General features: G+C 37.6%; 1 protein-coding gene across 2 annotated transcripts in view; it reads left to right on the top strand.

Annotated features, from left to right (window-relative positions):
* The window catches only part of VAMP4 (vesicle associated membrane protein 4), a 35,041-nt gene that overhangs the window by 10,715 nt on the left and 2,709 nt on the right, over positions 1-21,617 (top strand). For both annotated transcript variants that reach the window (XM_047752944.1, XM_047752945.1), the window contains exons 3-7: positions 2,710-2,756; positions 6,429-6,479; positions 15,753-15,853; positions 16,771-16,850; positions 20,174-20,225. In XM_047752944.1, coding sequence (XP_047608900.1) covers positions 2,710-2,756; positions 6,429-6,479; positions 15,753-15,853; positions 16,771-16,850; positions 20,174-20,225 — 331 coding nt within the window. The remainder of the gene's footprint in view (positions 1-2,709; positions 2,757-6,428; positions 6,480-15,752; positions 15,854-16,770; positions 16,851-20,173; positions 20,226-21,617) is intronic.

Raw genomic sequence — 21,617 nt, 5'->3', positions numbered from 1 at the left:
ATCCCCGAAGATATGTTAAATCTTTCTTATGGTTTTAAATATATCCGTCTCTTCTTGTAATTTGACCAGCTCTTCTTTATGTATTTTGAAGCTATATTGGTATATATAAACATTCATTGTTTTTCAGTCTTGGTGTTATTATGCATCATGTCATTGTAAAAAGCTTATTTGATTGTTTAACGCTTTTATCCTAAAATTTCTCTTCATAGTACTTTTGCTAACTTTCACATTCTTTTTGTTAGAATTTGCTAATATATATTTCTCACATCCTTTTTTCATCCTTTATTTAACATTTATTTTAGGTAGATTTCTTTTAAATGGATATTGGCAGGAATGTTTTGAACTCTAATCACGTATAGTTTTTATTTTTAATAGAGAGTTCAAACCATTCATACTTATTATGATAACTAATATATTTGGACTTTTTCTGAGCTAACTGGCCCCTCTGCTGGCAGTAAATGCTTTTCATCCTGATCTTTGGTTGTATCTTTGTTATTGTTTGGAGGTGAGCCTAAATTTCACCTTTTGAGAATAATTTTCTAGGACAACCTAATCTCTTTTAGTCACCCTTTCACATTTTATCCCATCTCTATTTTAATTCTCTGCATAACACTTATTACTACCAGACATTTTTCTCTAGGAGCTCAGACTTTGTCTGTTTTGTTCAAAGCTGGTGCTTGATACTTAGAACAATGCCTAGTGCATATAAGACACTCAAACGTGAATATTGAATATATTCTCTCTCCCTTTCTTTCTTTTTTTTTTTTTCTTCCCCTTTTTGGGGCGGCACCTGCAGCATATGGGGAAGTTCCCGGGCTATGGCTTGAACTGGAGCTTGCAACAGCTACAGCAACACTGGATCCGAGCCGCAGCTTGTGGCAATGCCAGATCCTTAACCCACTGAGTGAGACCAAGGATTGAACCCACATCCTCCTGGATACAAGTCGAGTCTTAACCGGCTGAGCCACAACAGGAAATCGCTCTTCATTTTCTTACTTTTGTGTATTATTTATTATTATACATAGATATAGTGATATTCATTATATTTCTTACGTTTTCCCTAACTTTTTTGTGAAACTGGTTATTTTCCCACATCTTCTCCCTGCCCCAGGACCACTAGGCAGTTAAAAATTCCCTTCCTTTCTCCCTCTTTCCTTTTCTCTCTTTTATTAACTTTATATGTTCACAGTAATGTTTAAATCTCTGTTCTCTATCAATGTGCCAGAAACTATGTCCCTTCTGTAGTTTTACTTTTTCATTCTAAGCCTCTTCCCCCTTCCTCCACTCCTCTACCCACCAAGATGAGCATGTTACTTTGCTTTTAGTTCCTCGCTTTACTCTCCACTTTTGGATTTTGTTAGACAAATTTTAGATTCTTTAAAAGTTTTTCTTTATATTATGCATTTTCTTTTTCAATAGTCACTTTATAGTTCACAACCACATTATCATCATCCTTTTAGAGGTACTGAGTGTATCAATCACCTTAGGTTCTTTGTTCTGATTTAGTGTTCTTTGTAGCTGATATAATTCCTTGAGTAATTTCCTCAGAAAAGGTACATGGGTGGTGTATTGCTTCCTATTGCTGCTGTAACAAATTACCACAAATTTCTCACAGTTCTGGTGACCAGAAGTCCAAAATAGGTCTTACTGGGTTAAAATCAAGGTGCTGGCAGATCTGTGTTCCTTCTGGAGTTTATAGGGAAGAAGCTGTTTCCGTGCCTTTCCTGGTGTTTAGAGGCTGCCTGACCTCTTTGGCTCATGCTCCTTCCTACATCTTTAAATCCAGCAGTGTAACATCTTCTAACGTCCCTTCCTCTCTCTCGCCCCTCTCTGTCTCTGTCTCTTAGACTTCTGCCACTCTTTTGTTTAAGAACTCTTGTGATTACTTTTGGCCCACATGATTAATCCATATTGATCTTCCCACCTCAAGATCCTTGACTAATCACTTCTGCAAAGTCCCCTTTCCCTTGCAAGGAAACATATCCACAGGTTTCAGGAATTAGCATGTGGATATCTTTGGGGAGCCATTATTCTGCCTGCAAGTTGTATACTATTTGAGTTTTTGGAGGCCTGAAGGCTCTGGTTTTGCTCTTTTGGAACTCTGTCTTCCCCTTTTGGGAAAGACCTTCCTCATTTTAAGGAAAACAGTTATATCTTACAAGGTGAAAGTATGAAGTTACTTTTGTTGGCAAGTTCAAATAGGTGTAGAGGGCTCTTTGTGGGCTGAGTAGCTAGAAAGTGGACTATGCCAGTTATAAAGCCCTGTCTCTCAGCTCCAAACCTGCCTTGTGTACTCTTTTCTTTGATGCTGGAGTTAAGACTCTGCAACTGCCTTTGTCTCCTGGCTCCCTCTTAGGTTCTGCCAATGGAGAGAGACTGGAAGGCAGAGGGAGGGGAAGGGACTTGCTCCTTCCTGATTGTCTGCATTCCTTACTCCCACGTCAGCCTCGGAGACCTCTCTGCCTTGTGGTTGGTCAGAGGTTTCTGATACTGTAAGCCTTTTCTTAGAAACTCTGCAGGTGTGGTTCCATATCTTTAAGCTTCCAGCGAAGCACATGTAATTAATTACTCTTCCCTTTATCTGGAAGCTTGGAGTTTAGAAATTTCACCAGGATAAAACTTGTTTCATTACCCCTCCTCCCCCCGCCCACTGTTAGTTTGTAATCCCCTCTGAATCAGAAAACTTAAGTCTTTTTCTTTTTTTGACAGAGAAATCTTTTAGAAGATGATTCAGATGAAGAAGAGGACTTTTTTCTGTAAGTTTTTAAAATAGCTTCATTGAAGTATAACTGACATGCAATAAAATACATAAAAAGTATACAGTATGACTTTTGACATACTCACTGTACACCAGAATCAAATCATGAACGTAGCCATCGCCTCAAAAGTTTCCTCATACCTCTTGGTAATCTCTCACTCTCCCAGTCCCCAGGCAACCACTGGTCTGCCTTCTATCGCTGTAGTTCGTATTTTCTAGAATTTTTTTGTAGGTGGAATCATACAGTATGTCTCTTTTTTTACTGGCTTCATTTCACTCTTCGTAATTGTTTTGAGGTTCATCCATGGTGTCACATATATCCGTAGTTTGTTTCTTTTTTTCTGAGGGGTATTCCATTGTATGATCATGCCGCACTTCATTCACATATTCACTCATTGATGGATATTTGGGGGTATTTCTCGTTTTTAGCTGTAACGAATGAAGCTGCTATAAACATTCATGTACAGGCTTTTGTGTGAACTTATAGTTCATTTTCTCTTTTTATTATAGCTTTCATTTTTATTTATTTATATTTTTTTGCTGTACCCGTGGCATATGGATGTTCCCAGGCTAGAGGGTGGAGTTGGAGCTACAGCTGTCAGCCTACAACCACAGCTCAGGGCAACCCCAACCCACTGAATGAGGCCAGGGATCGAACCCACATCCTCATGGGTATTAGTCGGATTCGCTTCCACTGCGCCACAACCAGAACTTCTCATTTTTCTCTTGAGTAAATAGGAGTGAAATGACTAATGTATGTTCACAGCTGTTTTCCAGAGTGGTGTAGCATTTTATAATCTTAGGAGCATTGTATGGGAGTTCTAGTTGCTCTAAATCCTCATCAACACTATGGTCATTCTTTTAATTTTAGCCACTCTTATGGATGTGTAGTGATATCTCATTATGGTTTTAATTTGCATTTCCCTATTTACAGATTATGCTGAACATAGTTTTTTTGCATATTTGTCATCTTCATATCTTCTCTGATAAAATACATGTTAAAATCTTTTGCCCAGTTCTATGGAGTTCCCATCATGGCGCAGCAGAAATGAATCTGACTAGGAACCATGAGGTTGCAGGTTCGATCCCTGGCCTTGTTCAGTGGGTTAAGGATCCAGCCTTGCCTTGAGCTGTGGTGTAGGTCACAGACACGGCTCAGATCTTGGGTTGCTGCGGCTGTGGAATAGACTGGCAACTGTAGCTCCGATTTGACCCCTAGCCTGGGAACCTCCATATGCCGCGGGTGCAGCCTTAAAAAGCAAAAAAAAAAAAAAAAATCTTTTGCCCAGTTCTAAATTTGTCTTCTTATTAAGTTGTGGGGGTTTTTTAAACATATTTAAGATACAAGTTCTTTGACAGATATGTGTTTTATAGATATTTACTCCCAGTCTGAAACTTAATCATCTCATTTTTGTAACTGCATCTTTTGAAGGTCAAAGTTTTGATTTTGATGAAATCAGTTTGTTAAATTTTTTCTTTTATCGTTTTTGCTTACATTGGAAATCTTCTCTAATCTTCTCTAAACCTAAAGTCTGAAATTTTCTTTGTTTTCTTCCAGAAGTTTTATAGTTTTGGCTACATTTAGGTCTGTAATTAATTTTTCTATATATGATTTAGGTAAGGGTAAAGGATAATTTGCAGGGTGGTGGGAGAAATATGGCTACCCAGTTATTCCACTTGATGAGAAGATTATCCTTTCCCCATTGAATTGCCTTGATACTCTGTCAGAATTAATTAACCTGATCAATCCTTTGCAGTTTTAACCAGAAAAGGCTCTCATACAGGCCTAGGTTTTATTTGCAAAGTCAGGAGCTTTTCTCTGGAGGTTGATGTAGAGGGATATGCCTGGGAGCATACATTTACCTCCCTCTTGGTTATAATATTGTGGAGTTTCTTCAAATAAAAGCACTTTATAAAAAGTAATTGACACGAAGCAACAGACAAAAAGAGCCTACAGGATGGAAAGCAAATCCAGGAAGTAGTATCATTGCTGGCAGGGAGGTCAGATGAAGTGGGAAGATAATTTCCGACGGATAACAAGATTTCCAGAGTCACAGAGCTAATTGCTCACTGTGCCAATTACAGTGATAAGCATTAGACTAGAGCAATAGGTACCTGTCAAAAAAGAATTCAGTATTGAAAAGAAGGTCAGATGCTTTGGCTAACTAAGTGATTACCTGATGTAAGTGAGAAACGGTAACTTTTTAGGCCAGCAGTAGGCACTGGAGGTTCACGCCCAAATAATCCTGTACATCTTCCAAAAGGCCTGATGACAGAAAATGCAGTTCCCACACACTGTGGTTCTGTCTGTGTATGGAAAGGGAGACACCACTGAACAAAGGCTCTTGACAAAAATTAAAAAAAAAAAAAAGGAGGGAGGGAGACCGAGCAAATAAAATTCTGAAATAATTTTTGAAAATTAATCAACACCCATAGCAGGATTGTTGCCAGTTGCCAAAGGTGGAGGTAACCCAAGTGTCTGTCAATGGATAGATAAACAAAATTTGGTATGTACACACACGGGAATAGTACTCAGTCTTAAAAAGGAAGGAAATTCTGACATATGCCACAATATGGATGAACCTTGAAGACATTATGTTAAGTGAAAGAAGGTGGTCTCAAAAGGATAAACTTTACATGATTCTTCTTACATGGGGCACCTAGAGTTGTCAGATACCTAGAGACACAACGTAGAATGGAGGTTGCCAAGGGCTGGGAGAAGGGGGAATGGGGAGATAGTGTTTAACTGGTATAGAACCTATTCTTTCTTGAGTCTTGTAGTTTATGTCTTACTCTCTATCATCAGGAGAATTACTTAAAATATCCAACAACTTTCATTTCTAGAATATTAAAATGGCTTGGTTTAAACAATACCCTTGCTAATAGTGGAGAGAGAATAATTTGAGATATATTAATATTTTCATAGACTCTTTATTTCCCTTTAGTTACATTGGTTTAAGGTAAGCAATAAAAAAAAAACTTGAAAAATTTTAGTATCATGAATGGATTTTTCTATGTATCCATCCCCGAAAAGTAGTACTTCATTAAAGCCTAAATTCAACGTGAATTGTTCTTCTAGTGTTTCATAATTGATCATAAAGTTAGTGATAGTCACTGACACTTTAGTTGTTAAGGTATTTCAGAGTTTAATGATTCGAACTTCCTGTGACTAAGAATTATATTAAAAGTGATAACATTCAGAAGAATCAGTAGTTCACATCGTGGTTCAGCAGAAACGAATCTGACTAGCATCCATGAGGACTCAGGTTCGATCCCTGCCCTCGTTCAGTGGGTTAAGGATCCAGTGTGGCCGTGAGCTGTGGTGCAGGTCACAGACACAGCTCAGATCTGGCATTGCTATGGCTGTGGCATAGGCTGGAAGCTACAGCTCCAATTCGACCCCTGGTCTGGGAATCTCCATATGCCGTGGGTATAGCCCTAAAATAAAAGATAAAAAAGAAGAAGAAGAAGAAGAATCAGGTTGTGATGGCACTAAATAGCAATGAGGTACAGACATGATTATATATCATTCATTTCCAGCAATACCAGTAAAATGTGGTTCCTTAAATAGTTAATCCATGTTTAGAATTCTGTGCGTGTATTTTCTGTTTTGGTTTTTGTTTGTTTTAACACTCTCATTATTAATATGTACTTGGTGTTTTGTTTTCAGAAGGGGACCATCTGGACCAAGATTTGGACCTAGAAATGATAAAATTAAGCAGTAAGTTTGTGAGATACTCATTTGTTTAAATGATTATCATATATTTCCCTATGGACCAGGGGTTAGCAAACTATAGCCTGTGAGCCAAATCTGGCTGCCACCTGCCTTTGTAAATAGAGTCTTACTGGAACACAGCCATTCCTGTTATCGTTTGGTTGCTTTCAAACTACAATGACAGATCTGAATATTTGTGACATAGACCTTACATCCCACAAAATCTAAGCTCTCTTTTATCTGTCCCTTTAGGGAAAAATTTGCTGAGTCTAGATGTAGACTAAATATTACTACTAGGTTGTAAAAACCCAGTCTTTCCTATTATTTTCACAAAGCTACCTCTTAATTATAGCTAAGGAAAGGCAATTCTTGGTTGTTGGTTTTTACTTAATTTTATTACCATGTATCAAACCCATTCACTTAGCATAATCTCAAGGCCTATTTTGGTTTTAAATCTATAGCTTGATTGCTATTTTCAGCATGATAATAAAAGTAATATAGATTTAGTTTTCTGAAGTACAGTATTTTTTGGATACTTCCAGAATTTGTTCATATCTATTACTTATCCTAACCCATTTAATGATACAAGTTTTATGGCTCATTGATTTTCAATTTAAAGCTTTTGCTATATGTATTGTTGGTAGTAGATGGTGGGTAATGCTATAGTGAAATGTTTTTCATGTTAGCAGTATATGAGTCCTGACAAGAGGGAGAAGGAATGAATGGAGAGTTAAATAGCCCTGGAAACTGACCAAGCTACAAATAGCTATAAACTGAATGGCTCTTTTGTACATCTAGGGAGGGGTAGTTGCTACCCTAAATCTGGATGCAGATGGCACATAGTGGGAGGGATCATCTAATGGGGTACTGATGACATACTTGGGCTTTCGTCAGGTAGCTGTTGGTGTGAAGATACAGGTCCACACTTCACCTAAGCCTTGCTAGTGGATTCTGTAATGCAGAACCAAGGCACCAACAAATTGGTTTGAGTACTAAATGGGAGGTTTTCATTTTCTGTTGCTGCATGGTAAGTTACCCCAACCTAGCAGCCTAAAACAACACACCTTCATCATCTCAAATTTTCCATGGGCCAGGGTTCAGTCACTGCTTAGGTGGGCCGTCTGTACAGGGTCTCACAAGGTGTCACCAGGGCCTTGATCTCATTTGAAGCGTCTCACCAACAACTCAAGTAGTTGTTGACTGAATTCACTTCCTTGCAGCTGTAGAATCCATGGTGTGTGCTTCTTCAAGGCCAACAGAAGAGAGAGTTTCTACTGCTTCAAGTCTCTGATTTGGCCAGTAAAGGTATAATGAGCTGGACAGTTTATTATTTCCATAGATTGTAAAAGGAAGAGTAGCCAGAGGTGCCAGCTCCTTCAATTCTTGTCCTACACACCAAAAATGATGATACCCAAATAGAAGAGCCCAGGTGGCTGCGGTATGAGGAGTAGGGTACCCTGTTACGAAGGAGCCAATTCTAGATTGCAGCTAAGTGGTTTTATAGTCTGTGGATATATGCTGCACAAAGCCTCAGATGCCACCAGAACCTGGGAGGTGTTATGAAACTGCCCATGACAGTCTTCTAGGAGAGAGGGGGGGGTGAGTGGGAGATGGCCTTGTAAGCCACGCATCTTCTTGTGTTCCGGAAGGATCACAAAGCACTCAAGTTTGCAAGGATGCCATGGCAGAGTCGTTACATTTCTCTGAGCCAGATTGACTCCTATATCTATCTAAACTGCCATTGGAGAAGAGGACCCCACTGAAGTCACACCTGTTTTTTTCCTGCCAGCGTGCTTTGTTTCCTGCCTGATGACCTGCAGGGTGAGCCTGGTATTGAGTATGGCCTAGTGAGTCTCTTGAGTATGGCTTTCCAGCTGAACCACAAAACCAGTGCCAGTTGTGCAGAGTGGGCATTACAGAATATATGTCTGTTAGTAAGTGCCAAGCACGCATACACACGAATATGTATATGTACATATTAAATTACCACAATAACTTTGGTAATCACAGAATTATTTTTTTTACTTTTATTTATTTATTTATTTATTTTAATAATTTTTTTATTTTCCCACTGTACAGCAAGGGGGTCAGGTTATCCTTACATGTATACATTACAATTACATTTTTCCCCCAGCCTTTCTTCTGTTGCAACATGAGTCTCTAGACAAAGTTCTCAATGCTATTCAGCAGGATCTCCTTGTAAATCTATTCTAAGTTGTGTCTGATAAGCCCAAGCTCCCGATCCCTCCCACTCCCTCCCCCTCCCATCAGGCAGCCACAAGTCTCTTCTCCAAGTCCATGATTTTCTTTTCTGAGGAGATGTTCATTTGTGCTGGATATTAGATTCCAGTTATAAGTGATATCATATGGTATTTGTCTTTGTCTTTCTGGCTCATTTCACTCAGGATGAGATTCTCTAGTGGTAATCACAGAATTTTAGAACAGTAAGTGTTGTTGAGAAAGTATAATGGTTGTTACTCTAGAGCTGAAGGCTTATCAGACCTACTTAGAAGGGGATCACTCATCAAAATGCACAAATTAAATCTTGTTGGCACAACCTCATGTATGCTTATCTTACCAGAGTGTGACTCAAGGGTGTGCCCCAAATGGCCCAAGGTGGGGGAGCACATCCTGCCACACCACTTGCCCAAGGACAAATTCCTGGCATTAGTTTAGTAACTAAAATTGCTAGCACTGGTGAGTTTCTTTAAGGTGTGTTTTCACCACTTAATGTATAAATTTCCATACAGGGTGTTTCTTGACTGTGTGAATCAGCAGCATTATTGCTTTTTGAATTCAGTTGGTGTGTTAATAACAGATTAATCCCACAAAAATGCCTGGTATCACTTTTTTTAAAAATTGAAGTATAGTTGATTTACAATGTTGTGATTCAGTTATATTTTTTTTCAGATTCCTTTCCATTATAAGTTATTACAAGATATTCAGGATAGTTCTGTATACTATACAGCAGGTCTTTTTAATGGGTTCGCTAGTATTCCAATGTTACTTTTGAGGGGAGGTTTTCTGGGGGAAAGATTTTAAATATTCACATGCCTATATAAAATGTATGATTCTCAGAGTTTCCTAGTGACTTAGAGGGTTAAGGATCTGGCATTGTCACTGCTATGGCACCAGTACAGCCAAAAAACGAAAAACTATGATTCTCTTTGGAATGTTTCCTTTGCTTTTTAAATTAAATAATAGCATTATAAATGCCACTCTAATGAATTGTAGACGTTCTCTGCCACAGGTAGGAAATCTCCTAACTATAGCCTTAGTCCAATCAGTTTAACTTTCTTTATAAGGCCTCCAATAAATGTTCCATGATGAATAACTATGTATATGTGAATAGTTGCAAAAATACACCATAACTTTAAAACTTGTGTTGTCAACAGTACCTGAAAAGGCCACAAGATGGGGGTGTTAACTATGAAAATAAATATTTTCTTTATAAAATAAGGGATGAGTGTGAATTGCAGAACATGAGCTGGTTTTTTTTGTTGTTTTTTGTTTTGTTTTGTTTTGTTTTGTTTTTGCTTTTTAGGGCTGCACCCAGGGCACATGGAGGTTCCCAGGCTGGGGGTCAAATTGGAGCTGTAGCTGCTGGCCTGCACCACAGCCACAGCAATGCAGGATCCAAGCTGCATCTACAACCTACACCACAGCTCACGGCAATGCCGGATCCTTAACCCACTGAGCAAGGCCAGGGATCAAACCTTTGTCCTCATGGATACTGGTCAGATTCGTTAACTGCTGAGCCACAATGGGAACTCCTGGACTTTTTTTTTTCTTAATAGAGAAACACTGATGTTAAACACATGCTGAGCGTTAGGAACCATGCTAAGTGTTTAAAAAGCACTGTCACACCTAATTCTCATAAGGGAAAAATTATCGTCTTCATTTTAAAGATGAGAAAATATGAGGCCCAAAGAGGCTTGTAAGGTGACTTGCAAAGCCACATACATAGTAAGTGGTAGCACTGAACTGCAAACCAAGAATTGTCCGCATCCAGAGCCTGGCCTCTCTACACGCAGCTTTCCTGGTTAGTGGTGATAATTAGAGACATGTCAGGAACACCAGTGTTGTCAGACTCTAAGGAGGATTTAAAACAGTGTTAAAATGTCTTTTTTCTGCATATCTTTTTTTTCCTGGGTATATTCTCTCCTCTGTCCTCTCTTCTACCACATGACTCTATCTGCAAGTGATACAAATCTCTGCCCCTCCTTCGAAAACTTGCTTTTCCTTTGAGTTCTTGATTTGCTATTTGAGTTAATGACCATCATCTGCATCCGCTCAGTTGCTCAAATTCTAAATCTAGAAGTCTTCTACCCTTTTTGTTGCCCCAACTCCATCATCCATATCCAGTTAGTTAAGCACTGGTTCCTGAAATAGCTCATCTTATTCCTTTAGCCTAGGACTTTCCCACCATCTTTCTTTACTCTGCCCAGTTCACAGCACTAAGATCTTTTTTTTTTTTTTTTGCATAAAATAGCATAAATATATTCTCATATGGTCCTTCAAGTCAGAAGCCTAATGTGAGTCTCCTTGGGCTAAAATGAAGGTGTCAGCAGGGCTGCATTCCCTTCTGGAGGCCCTTGGGGGGAATCCATTACCTTATCTTTCCCAGTTTTTAGATGCTGCCTATATTCCTTGGCACATAGCCTCCCTCCATCTCTATTTTTAATTTTATTTAACAGTTTTAATTAAACTAGAGTTGATTTACAATGTTTTGCCAATTTCTGTACAGCAAATTGACTCAGCCATACATACATATACTTTTTTTTAATATTATCTTCCATCATGGTCTATCCCAGGAGATTGGATATAGTTCCCTGTGCTGAACAAGCAGAACTTCATTGCTTATCCATTCTAAATGTAATAGTTTGCATCTACTAACCCCAAACTCCCAGTCCATCCCGCTCCCTCCCACTTCCCTCTTGGCAACCACAGGTCTGTTTTCTGTGTCCCTGAGTTTGTTTCTATTTTGTAGATAGGTTCATTGGTGCCATATTCGAGATTCCACATGTACATGATATCATATGGTATTTGTCTTTCTCTTTCTGACTTACTTCATACTGACTTATGACTTCAGCATGACTTTCTCATACTTAGTATGATAATCTGTTTGCATCCATGCTGCTGCAAATCACATTATTTTGTTCTTTTTCGTGGCTGAGTAGTATTCCATTGTATATGTACCACATCTTCTTAATCCATTCATCTGTTGAAAGACATTTAGGTTGTTTCCATGTCTTGGCTATTGTGAATAGTGCTGCTATGAACATACAGGTTCATGTATCCTTCTGAATTATAATTTTGTCTGGATATATGCCCAGGATTGCTGCATCATATGATGGTTATATTTTTAGTTTTCTGAAGAACCTTCATACTGTTCTCCATAGTGGTTGTACCAATTTACATTCCCACCAACAGTGTAGGAGGGTTCCCTTTTCTCCACACCCTCTCCAGCATTTGTTATTTGTAGAGCACTATGATCTTGATGCTATCTCTGTCCAGGCTGGATTCATCTGGGCTACACAACTGGTACTATGGGCTTCCTGCTCCTATAGCATTTAACATGATAGTATAGTGCTAGCTACTGGTCTTCTCCGCTAGACTGTAGTCTTGCTGAGGATCAGGCTCATAACATTCACATTGGTATCCTCAGTGAAAACATAATAACCCTTTAGTAAATATTTTTGAATAAATTAAATACCTAATTCAAATCAGAAAATATTTGTCAAATGCCAGTTTTCTACTGGGCACATTTCACATGACCTGGGAAACAGCTGAGTGGGACAGTCTCTGTTTTTAAGGTATGATGGTATAATAATGAGGATAAGATCAACATAAAATACTGAGAGAAATCAAAGTATTGTAACTGCTGTGAAAATATAAAAGATCATGGGGAAATATGTGTTTTTACACTTCAAAAAAATTATACTAAAGAAGTAGATAATTTTCTTTTTTTCTATAAAAGTTATGTTCTGGGCGTGAAAATATCTGAAAATATAGAAGCACAGTCATGAGATTATACATCATCTTATGATTGAATGAGGGTTATACATTAGCTGGATTGAGCATGTTACACCACTGGATAGTAATACGCGAAGGAGGAAATAACAGTATTTTATTAATCACTTGGTAGAAAAATTAAGATGTTGGATGCTCCCCATTAGCCTAAAAGATTTATTACATGTGTGTCATGTTATTGAGGTAATACCCCTAGGTTTATGACATCCTAGTAAGAATTTGGAATTTTATGAGTTCTGTTCTAATCAATCTGCCTATAATTGTGTAGTCTTTACTTATAGGGATCTGGGACCATAATTATTCCTTCAGTTATTCTACTTTTGTTTTAAAATCACATGTAGAATAGATATATTAATACCTGTAATAGCTAGTATCTGATCACGTGTAGGAGCTGCAGTACATTTTGTCCATTTCCACCCTGCTGTGCGTTACTTTAAGCTATTATCTCTTGTATGGGATGGAAAATAACTACTTGAGAATGTCAAGATTGGCCTTTGATGAACAATAGCTCTGCTTCCATTATAGTTAAATGGAGACTTCTGTATTCACTGCCTCATATTTGTTTCTCAAGAAGCTGGGTATGATTTGCAGGACTTATACCCAAATTGTTCTCTTATGCAGCAGCTATATATGGAGTACATAATCTGTCTCAAGCAATGTTGCAGGTACTGGAGCTACGAAAGTGAGAAAATAGGCAGTCTTTGCATTGTTGAGCCTTAGCATTTAACACTAAGTGCAAGTATTTATTTATTTACATGCTTATTTCCTGTTTCCCCTCACCTCCATACGCCGCAGGTGTGGCCCTGAAAAAAAAATTTAAAAATATAAAATTATTTATTGAATAAATTGATTAGTTGCTTCAGTATTTGTCCCATTATTATTTTTTTTTTTTGGTCTTTTCCAGGGCCGCACCTGCAGCATATGGAGGTTCCGAGGCTAGGGGTCCAGTTGGAGCTGTAGCCGATGGCCTACGCCAGAGTCACAGCAATGCGGGATCTGAGCCACGTCTGCAACCTACACCACCGGATCCTTAACCCACTGAGTGAGGCCAGGGATCAAACCCGCAACCTCATGGTTCGTAATCGGATTCCTTAACCACTGAGCCACTACAGGAACTCCTGTCCCATTATTCTTGTATAAGACTTTTTTTTTTTTTTTTTTTTTTTTGCTATTTCTTGGGCCGCTCCCGCGGCATATGGAGGTTCCCATGCTAGGGGTCCAATCCGAGCTGTAGCCACAGGCAACGCAGGATCTGAGCCACGTCTGCAACCTACACCACACAGCTCATGGCAACGCCGGATCGTTAACGCACTGAGCAAGGGCAGGGACCGAACCCGCAACCTCATGGTTCCTAGTCGGATTCGTTAACCACTGCGCCACGACGGGAACTCCTCTTGTATAAGATTTTACGTCTTTAGCTCTCTGCCACGGAGTTGCAATAAGATATCTTAGGAATTCAGGGGCTGTTTCAGATCTGTTTGGGCAGAAGACAATTCATCTCCTAGCTTGGTTACACTTCAGTTTTATACACTTCAGTAGTATATTTTGTGGGAGGCACAGAACTCTAGGAAGCTATGATGAACCCTGAAGTCTATGTGCAGATTATCAGTGGGTGTACATAATGCTTTTAATATAAGAGGGAGGTGACTATCACCAAACATAGTAACTGCTTCTTGAATCTGAGAATAGTTCTGAAACTGTCTGTGTCTAAATGGGCCTTCATTTTGTTTTTAAAGCAAAGGGTTTTTTTGTTTTGTTTTTTTTTATCTTTTGTTTTTTTAGGGCCGCACCTGTGGCATATGGAGGTTCTCAGGCTAGGGGTCTAATAGGAGCTACAGCTACCGACCTCCACCACAGCCACAGCAATGCCAGATCCAAGCCACGTCTGTGACTGACCTACACCACAGCTCACAGCAATGCTGGGTCCTTAATCCACTGAGTGAAGCCAGGGATCAAACCTGCAACCTCATGGTTCCTAGTCGGATTTGTTTCCACTGTGCCACGACGGGAACTCCTAAAGCAAAGGTTTGGAAGATACAGCTTCATGATAGGAAAGGAATAGAACTCTTTCAAAATTACACATGACCATGCCTCACCCCCAACTCAGTTGGTTAGTTGGAGGAGTAATATAGAGGGCCATGAGGAGCTGTGCACTATGAAATCCCTAGGTGATAATTGACAAATTGACACACTTCCCCAACTAGAAAGGACAATTGCATATCCTAGTTTATTTAAAACATATATATATTTATTTATATAGTTGCTAGTAATCCACTTTAAACAGTTTTTAATTTTAAAGTTTTTGTTATGACAGTTGTAAGAACTGTGAGTTCATTTTATTTTTGTCCTTTTAAATATTTCACTGGAAACAGATACAAATCCACACAAAAAATAAATATTTCACTGGCATGACTTATTTCATAAACTAATTTTAAGGTAACATTTTGTCTAATGATTGAAGCAACAAATGGCAACTAGACACTTAATTCAAAATTTCTATGTTTGTGTACTCTAGGGGCAACTTGTGAGAGAGAGTAGGCAGCTGAGAAGCAGTTATTAAAATTTTGAATTTAGAATAAATCTTCATTGGACATCCTGAAGTTTGGTTAGAACAGGCTCTAATCACCTAATATAAAGGAGAAAATCATTTTTTCATTTTAAAGAACAACAAAAAAATATTTCCTATTTGCTTCTTCATGAGCGCTTCAGTACCTTCCAGAGTGGTGGTTATTGTCTTAAACTCTATTTAAGAGGAAACCCATGAGTGTACCCAATGAGTGTCGTATCCTAGAACACATTGTACCTTTCCATTTTGAAAACTGAATATTTTTTATAGGCTTCTTACATTCCTGGGCAAGTTTTTTTGTTAGCCTTAGTGTATGACCTGCATGTATAGCTGTGTCTATGTGGTATCTCCACGGCCTGTTGAAAAGAAGATGAAACATTACTTAGAGTCAAGCTATTTGACTAAATTCTATAGTTACTGAGCATTCTGACAGTACATTTAATTTGCAGAAATGGCCAAGAATAAACTAAGTTAAATATTGCTTTTATTTATATCATATTATCTTTTAATTGCCTGAGTACTCAAGCACTCACATGGAAGGAACATTGCTACAAGTCTTAAACTTTTTAGAATTGAATAATTCTGGGAACTTACTTTTTCTATCATGTCTAATGAAAATATTAAAAGTTGTAAAATTTACAAAAGAGAAATAAATTATATTTAATCTTTTTTTAAACTAGTGTTCAGAATCAGGTGGATGAAGTCATTGATGTCATGCAAGAAAATATTACAAAGGTAATTGAAAGAGGGGAGAGACTAGATGAACTACAGGACAAATCAGGTACAGACTCTTCATATATTTCTTGATATTATTAATCTGTGTTTTGATAATTCTCCCACTTTTCTAGCCAAAGTTTGGGAATCTTGACATGGGAAAAAGGGCATTTATGATTTTAATGTTTTAACTTAAGTTCCCTTTACTTTGAATTATCTTGTATTTCTTTAATCAATCAATTGAGAATGGAAAAATTAAAAGTTCATTGTTGAAGAGTTAAAGAGTATTTTTTTGTCTTGTCCTATTATGTTCCTGTCCTTTCTCCTGATCTCAAGGACAGGTCTAATCACTTCTTTTCAACACTTATGTTAAACTTATTCTCATATGCTTTCTCTGGCAGCTTAGCAACCTTTCTTTACTCACTAATGTTAGTCTTTGACTTACAACAATTCCTGGCATTTATTGGGCATTCACGTATTGTTTAAATGACGAATGGCTGAATGAATATCTGAGTAATCTTTGGTAGACTTGTGTAACCAAAAAACTTATTTAACCACTTTTTAAAATTCATATTGTTTTGCTCCAAAATCATTCATTTTTGGTATCTTCTAAGCATCTAGCCTTCTCCATGTATAAGTTTTTTTTCTATAGATGTGCCAAGTGTTTGAATTTCTAAAGAGTATTTCTGCCATAATTCATAAATTTATTTGAAAGTGGTGAGGCCCTGGGAAGACTTCTCTTATTCTTTTTGTAAAAGTGGATTGAGCAAACTAACCTACAGCCACTTTTTTTTTGCTTTTTGGTTTTTTTCTAGAATAAAGAATGCCAGAGTTTGTGAGTGCAGGAGAGAAAAGATACTGTTTTCATGCTTAAAAGGGAATAGATTTGCAGAGTAGAAATTAATATTTTTTATCTTTGTGTGACTATATAAAAGATGCCTGTTAGGTCATTTAATCCTTCTCTTCATCCTCTATGTGATATAGAAAGCTTATCGGATAATGCAACAGCTTTCAGCAACAGATCCAAACAACTTCGAAGGCAAATGTGGTGGCGTGGATGCAAAGTAAGTAAATCAGAAGATGTTGGATAGGTTGCTGCATATCCAGTGGTACTCAAAGACATGAAGAAGAAAGGGCCTTTCTACATTCTGTGAGGACGGGTCCTATAACTGTCTTGCCTCTTAGTATATCTTCTGAACCTGGGACACAGTGGGTGCTCAGTAAATATTTGTTGAATTAATACCTTTTAGGACAGAAATAAGAAATCAAGTAATGCCTAAAAGGAAGTTTTTGTAGATTTCTTCACAGAGAGTAATCCACATTTTATCAATAATTTAGCTACCTCTAGACTTACCGTGTAAGAAATATTATAATTTATTATTAGTATCTTTTTGGAACAACCTATATAGCATTACATAGAGTTATTTAAAACATAGACTGCGAGTTCCCATCATGGCTTGGTGGTTAACGAACCTGACTAGTATCCATGAGGATGCAGGTTCGATCGCTGGCCTCACTCAGTGGGTTCAGGATCTGGCATTGCTGTGAGCTGTGGTGTGGGTTGCAGACGAGGCTTGGATCTGGCATTGCTGTGGCAGCATAGGCCAGCAGCTGTAGCTGTGATTCGACCCCTAGCCTGGGAACCTTCATATGCCATGGATGTGGCCCTAAAAAGACAAAAATAAATAAATAAAAGGTAGAATGCAACTTGAGAAAAATAAAATTTTCATTTGAAAAGGGTTGAAAAAGTAAATCCAGTTTATATGTCAGAATCCACACGGCAAATGGAGCTAAAAAAATCCCACTGTCCTTTGTTATTCCAGAGAAATAAAATATAAAAGAAAAATTTGTAACAAGGAAAAAATTGGGAATCTTTATATGCTAATACATTCCTATAAAACATTTTATACAAATGAATCTACTTCCTAAATCAACTACGGCTACTAATTATTAAACAGAAAACTATTTCTCTTAAGATTTCATAGCAAATTTCATGTCACATAAGCAGATCTTTCCTTTTTCCTCCTGGAACTGTGTATCATTTTTGGCTTTGTTGAAAATCTTAGATATAACTCATTGTTTTTAGTCTCTCATTTTCAAGTTTAGCAATAATTTTCAAAACTTGATGATATGCTAAGGACTTCTTCCAAGAGTTGCCTTGGATTTATTCAGTTTTGTTTATCTGTTTAACTCACTTACTTTCAGAAATAGAACATGGGGAAAGAAACAATTCTCTCATCTAGAATTTAAATTTTCTACTTTCTTTAGTGAATAAATTTTCTATCGTGGAGACTAGATTGCAAGAACAAAAGGTCCACGAGCCATTCACCTCCTTTCCCCGTATTCCCATTAATAAAATAATGTGTATTTTGCCTAGTCATATCTAAAGATTTTCACTTTATACTTTATGGGGTCCAGATCAAAGAAATAGTATACTTTTAAGGGGAAAAGTTGAATTATATCCTTAATTTATACTTATAAATAGTCTCTATATCACTACCATATTCCAAATTAAGTTATGCTTATTTAGAAAGGGCTAATGAAAGTGATATAGGGACAGGAAAAAGATCAGAGGCTGCCCAGGGCTAAAGGTGGAGGGGTAGAGATTGACTATAGCAGGGCATGAGAGCACTTTTTGGAGTGATGAAAGAGTCTTCTGTTTGACTGTGGTGGTGGTGGTTGATAATTACATGTTTGTCAAAATGCATCAAAATGAACTTTTTTTTTCTTTCCTGGGGCTGCACCCACGGCCCATGGAGATTCCCAGGCTAGGGGTCTAATCAGACCTGTAGCTGCTGGCCTACACCAGAGCCACAGCAGCAGGGGATCCAAGCCGGCTCTTCGACCTACACCACAGCTCACAGCAATGCTGGATCCCTAAACCACTGAGCAAGGGCAGGGATCGAACCCGCAGCCTCATGGTTCCTAGTCATATTTGTTCACCACTGAGCCACGACGGGAACTCCCCTCAAAATGAACTTTAAAAGAGTGAATTTTATTCTATGTAGAGTATGTTCAATAAACCCAACTTTAAAAATAAATGGAGTTCCTGTGGTGGCTCAGTGGTTAATGAACCTGACTAGCATCCATGAGGACACGGGTTTGATCCCTGGCCTCACTCAGTGGGTTAGGATCTAGCATTGCTGTGAGCTGTGGTGTAGGTCACCGATGTGGCTTGGATCCCGAGTTGCTATGGCTGTGGTGTAGACTAGCGGCTACAGCTCCAATTGGATCCCTAGCCTCCATATACCGTGGGTGTGGCCCTAAAAAAGACAAGACCAAAAAATAAGTGAACAAAATTATCCAACAGGTGGGGAGAACCACTGACACTTCTCTTAACAATCTTAGGAGGCTCTGAGGCTCTTGTATGTCTAATGAGAAACAGATTTTTGTCCATGTCCTTTGGAAGAAGAGCACTTTGGTCATGCATGAATATGTAACTGGTATTTTTGATTGTAAATATTTCCTGGCCAGTGTTTGAGACTTTATTTACTGAGGTGTTTTAAAATTAATATTGATATTTCCATCTAAATCTTTTAAATGTTAAGTCTAGCACAGATTAACAGGGCAAATTAATATTTTGGTAATGTACAAAATATTGTACAAAATATACAATCCCAAATTTAGAAATGTTTTCAGTTTTTTTAAAAAATGCAAGTCTTCCATATATTCTCTGAATTGCTTTGTCACTAAAGATCACTTTGTCACTTTATAATATAATGTGGACCTAGACACCTATGGGAAATGTACCTCCTCTATCCATCTGATCTGAATCTGTTTCTACACTTTTTGGTTACCATAAATAATAATTTTAATAGGCACCTGATATTCAAATTGCAAAGCTTCCATTTAATCTGTTTTTTGTTCTTGTCATGAATGTAATGGCACTAAAATTTCTCCAGTAGTTCTATTTTAGAAACATTTCATTAGCTACTCCTAGTTGCTGTTTGTGATACTCATCAGATTGTTTCCTGTGTTAATAATAATTGGGTGTCTTTTTTCTGATTGAACCATCTTAAATTGCTTATCTCTGAAAATGTTTGATAAAAACAAGGCTTTCATTTGAATCATCAGGAAAATCAAATGAAATAATTTATGCATTTTAGGATTAAATGAGGAATGTGACAATTTTCTAGAGAGAGGATGTGAACCTAAAGTGTTAAGTAGCTAAGGACTAATCTTAAGTTTTCTCTCTTAACTGGGGAACTGACACACAGTGCTCTTAGGCAACTTATTAAATGAAGTTATTCATGAAGAATCTAAATTTGGAAACCTTTTAAGGGGTGAACCTGTCCACTGATGAGTTAGTGTAATATGGTAAATAGCACAACAGTCTTTATTAACAAGTCAAACATTCATCTTTCTTATGCATTTTTGTGTGTTGTAGATAAAAGCCATCATGGCTTTGGTTGCTGCTATCCTTTTGTTAGTGATTATCAGTAAGTATTTACTGGATTATTAATTTTGGGGGGTATCATTTGTTTTGAAGTTTACTTAAATTTCCTTTTTATTTTCAGTTGACTTAGTATGACTAATATTAGGATTGTGTGATGACTTCTGACCCAGCCAGGAGCTCTTAAACTAAATCTATAGCTCTCTGGAAACACTATGTAAAATTTTATGTGAATATGCGTATGTACATTTTTATGGTGACAAAGTCTGTCTTTCATCACTTACTCAAAGAGCACCCCTGTCCTACCCTCAACCCCAGTCCCCAAAATGCAGGGCTCAGTGATTGAGGCCAAATATGTTTACTATTATGCTCAGGACCAAATACTCATTTTCCATTTATTAACGTTTAGGTTTGGCAGATTGAATTTTGCAATATTGTGTTTGAAGAAAAATCCAGATAACTTCTCCAGATGATAGTTTTTTCTTGAAGTAGTTGATTTATAGTGTTGTGTTAATTTCTGCTATACAGCAAAGTTACTCAGATGTACACATACAGTCTTTTTTGAAAATATTCTTTTCCATTATAGTTTATCACAGGACATTGAATCTAGTTCTCTGTGCTGTGTAGTAGGATCTTGTTGATTATCCCCTTCATATATAATAGTTTACGTCTGCTAACCCCAACCTCCCACTCCATCCCTCCCACAGCCCTCTCCACCTTGGCAACCACAAGTTTGTTCTCTGAGTCTGTGAGTCTGTTTCATAAATAGGTTCTTTTGTATCATTTTTTAAATTCTACAAGTGCTATCATGTGATATTTGTCTTTCTCCTTCTGACTGACTTCACTAGCATGATAATCTTTAGTTCCATCCAGGCTGCTTTAAATAGCACTATTTCGGGGGTGTTTTGGCTGGGTAGTATTCCATTGTCCATTTGTACCACATCTTCTTTATCCATTCACTCCAGGTGATAATTTTTGTTGTAGATTTGAGCTTCATTTCAGTCATTAAAGCATAACTCTTGCCCCTTTTTTCCTTAATATTCTTTTTAAAATATCATTTAAAATTTTTTATTGTAATTAATTTATAATATTGTGTTAGTTTCAGGTATACAGCAAAGTGATTAAGAGCACTGATTCAGAATCAGATTACTGATTCAGCTCAGTGTTTTTCACATCACTTTCCATTATAGATTAGCACAGAACTATATTCAATATCTTATAATATACAGTAAATTCTTGTTGGTTATCTATTTTACGTATAGTAGTTTGTATCTGTTGACTGCATACTCCTAATCTGTCCTCCCCTCCTCCCTTTCTCCTTTGCTAATGATAAATTTTTCTTGACTGTGAGACTGTTTCTGTTTTGTATTATAGATGCATTTGTGTTACTTTTTAGATTCCACATGTAAGTGCTATTACATTTGTCTTTCTCTGGTTG

The sequence above is a fragment of the Phacochoerus africanus genome, chromosome 11 (assembly GCF_016906955.1).
Source record: "Phacochoerus africanus isolate WHEZ1 chromosome 11, ROS_Pafr_v1, whole genome shotgun sequence".
Taxonomy (NCBI): Eukaryota; Metazoa; Chordata; class Mammalia; order Artiodactyla; family Suidae; genus Phacochoerus; species Phacochoerus africanus.
Note: the sequence above shows the minus strand (reverse complement) of the source record. Positions and strands in the feature narration are given on the sequence as shown.